The sequence below is a fragment of the Sesamum indicum genome, linkage group LG4, assembly GCF_000512975.1.
Source record: "Sesamum indicum cultivar Zhongzhi No. 13 linkage group LG4, S_indicum_v1.0, whole genome shotgun sequence".
NCBI classification, from domain to species: domain Eukaryota; kingdom Viridiplantae; phylum Streptophyta; class Magnoliopsida; order Lamiales; family Pedaliaceae; genus Sesamum; species Sesamum indicum.
This window is the reverse complement of record NC_026148.1, coordinates 6,018,712-6,021,424: the sequence shown is the minus strand read 5'-3', so window position 1 is coordinate 6,021,424 and position 2,713 is coordinate 6,018,712. Positions and strand designations below refer to the sequence as shown.

The following is a 2,713-nucleotide window of genomic DNA, read 5'->3' as shown; positions in this document are numbered from 1 at the left end:
AGTGGTCATTTATAATGCGTTTGAAGCTCTATATCTTATTGACGATACAGATGAGCAATCTGGGGGTCCTAATACAAGCAGCCCCATTGGACATGGCCCATGCTGAATATTGCCGTCTGGAATGTACGTGGGCTGAATAAACGAGACCATCAGCTCGCATTAAAGGACTGAATAAACGAGACCATCAGCTCGCATTAAAGGATCTCGTCTCGGAATACAGGTTACTCTTCTTGGGCATACTTGAAACTCGCGTTTGTATTACTAATGTGATGCATATTCAATCTTTTCTACTACCTCAATGGAAATGGTTTGTTGACTATGCAAATGTGGGAAACCGTATATGGCTAGCATGGGATGATAATGCTATTGATGTCCATATTCTTGATTTGGGTGAACAATTCATACATTGTCGAGTCACGAATAGGGCTGACAATGAAATTGTTATCATTACTGTTATTTATGGTGCTTCTGAAGTGAGTGGTCGACGTGCCCTATGGAATTCTCTACAAACCCTTGCCCCACAATGCACGGACGTTCCATGGCTGGTGGGAGGAGATTTCAATGCAGTCCGCGAGATTAATGAGGTGTGTGGCGTCTCGGGAGATATAAGGATTGCTATGGAAGATTTCAACAATAGTATTCAGGAAGCTGGATTGTTGCCAATGCCTATGCAAGGTGAATGGTATACTTGGCACAATTGCAGCACGTCTACGAGGAGCCTATGGAAACGATTGGATAGGATACTCTTCAATGATCGCTGGCTAGCACAGTTTCCTACTTCATCATATCATAGTCTTACACCCCGTACTTCGGACCACTCGCCGTTGGTCTTATTTGGGGACTCACAGCATCATAATAATGGAGGTATGTTTCGGTTCGATAATTACCCAACCCTATCGCCTGATTTTATCCCCAGTGTCCAGAATATTTGGCAACATGAGGTGATTGGCGTGCCTATGTACGCGGTGACCCATAAACTTAAGGCCCTGAAACCGGTCTTCAGACAACAAAGGAGGAATAAAGGGGATTTGTCACATAACGTCCAATTGGCGAAGGGATTTCTCGAGGAGGCACAAAACTTGGTGAGCTCGGACAGACAAAATGAACTATTTGAACACTGCTGTCGTTTTGTGTATGCTAAAGCGGTCAAGATAGAACAAATTATGCTACAGCAAAGAGCTAAGATGCAGTGGATGAAGGGGGGTGACCAATGTTCCAGGGTTTTCTTCCGCAAGATCGCTCAAAGAAGGGCGGCGAGGAGGATCTTGCAGATCAATGATGAAAATGGAAGCACTCACGCAGAACCGGAGGAGGTTATACATGAGTTTGTATCCTATTATCAAAACCTCTTAGGAGGTAACAGACGTCAAACATTGGTGGATATTACCTATCTCAGACCTTGGGCGAGGCATATTATTACCAATGAAGAGACAAGCCAGTTATGTTTACCTTTTACACCGGAAGATGTGAAGAATGCCGTGTTCGACATTTCTGAGGACAAGGCTCCAGGCCCTGACGGATACTCATCTGGATTCTTTAAAGCAGCCTGGCCAGTGGTGGGGACTGAGGTTACAAGGGCGATACTGAATTTCTTCACCACGGGGAAACTTCTTAAGCAAGTTAACTAAGGTGGATATCAGGAAGGCCTATGACACGGTTGAGTGGGACTTCCTTGTGGCGACTTTACAGCTATTTGGGTTTCCACCAACTTTCACAAGGTGGATTGAGGAATGTATCTCGACGACCTCTTTTTCGGTTGGACTTAATGGAAATCCTCATGGGTTCTTTGATGGAACGAGAGGACTTCGTCAGGGAGATCCCTTATCCCCATTCCTGTTTGTGCTTGTTATGGAAGTTCTGCATATTGGTTATCTGCAATTAATTGAGCAGGATATGCAATTCACATATCACTAGAAGTGTGAGCTAGCAAGAGTATTCCAATTGAGATTTGCAGATGATCTCCTGCTTTTTTGCAGAGCTAATTTGGACTCGGTCAGAGTCCTTAAGGTGGGACTGGACCGATTTGCTGAATGGTCGGGCCTTCGGTTGAATATTCAAAAGAGTCACATTATTATATCCCGGTCTGCACACGAAAGGAAAGGTCAGTTGCTATCGCTCTTGGGATTTCAGGAGGGACATCTCCCGATGAGGTACTTAGGCCTTCCTTTAATCTCATCTAGATTGACTATATCAGACTGTCAGCCACTTCTGTCCAAAATTGATGCACGTATTGCGGGATGGGAGGGTATGTCGCTATCATATGCTGGGCGGGTACAAATCATTAAATCTGTACTTTCAGCATTGAGCATTTATTGGGCTTCTGCATTCATACTAGCGAAGTCGATCATTAAGGAAGTTGAGAAACGCCTTCGAAGGTTCCTATGGAAAGGCACCTCAATGACGGGTTATGCCAAAGTTGCGTGGAAGGATGTTTGCAAACCGATTGGGCAAGGAGGCCTAGGAATAAGAGATATTGACGCGCTGAACCAAGCACTAATGACTAAGAAGTTGTGTGATGTCATAAGATGTGACCGAACGTCTATCTGGGTTGAGTGGCTGCAGCTCGGACGACTACACAATAATTCCATTTGGACTGTTGACGAGAAGGGTGGATCGTGGGGTTGGAGAAAGCTGCTTCGTCTACGCAGCCTTATCAAACCAATGGTGGAGTGTCGTATTGGAGATGGGAGGAACTTCTTTCTGTGGAAGGATC

General features: G+C 45.0%; 1 protein-coding gene across 1 annotated transcript; it reads left to right on the top strand.

The window, feature by feature from the left end:
* On the top strand, positions 270-1,628 carry LOC105160127. The gene has a single exon (XM_011077393.1). The coding sequence runs from the start codon at positions 270-272 to the stop codon at positions 1,626-1,628; it is 1,359 nt and encodes a 452-aa protein (XP_011075695.1).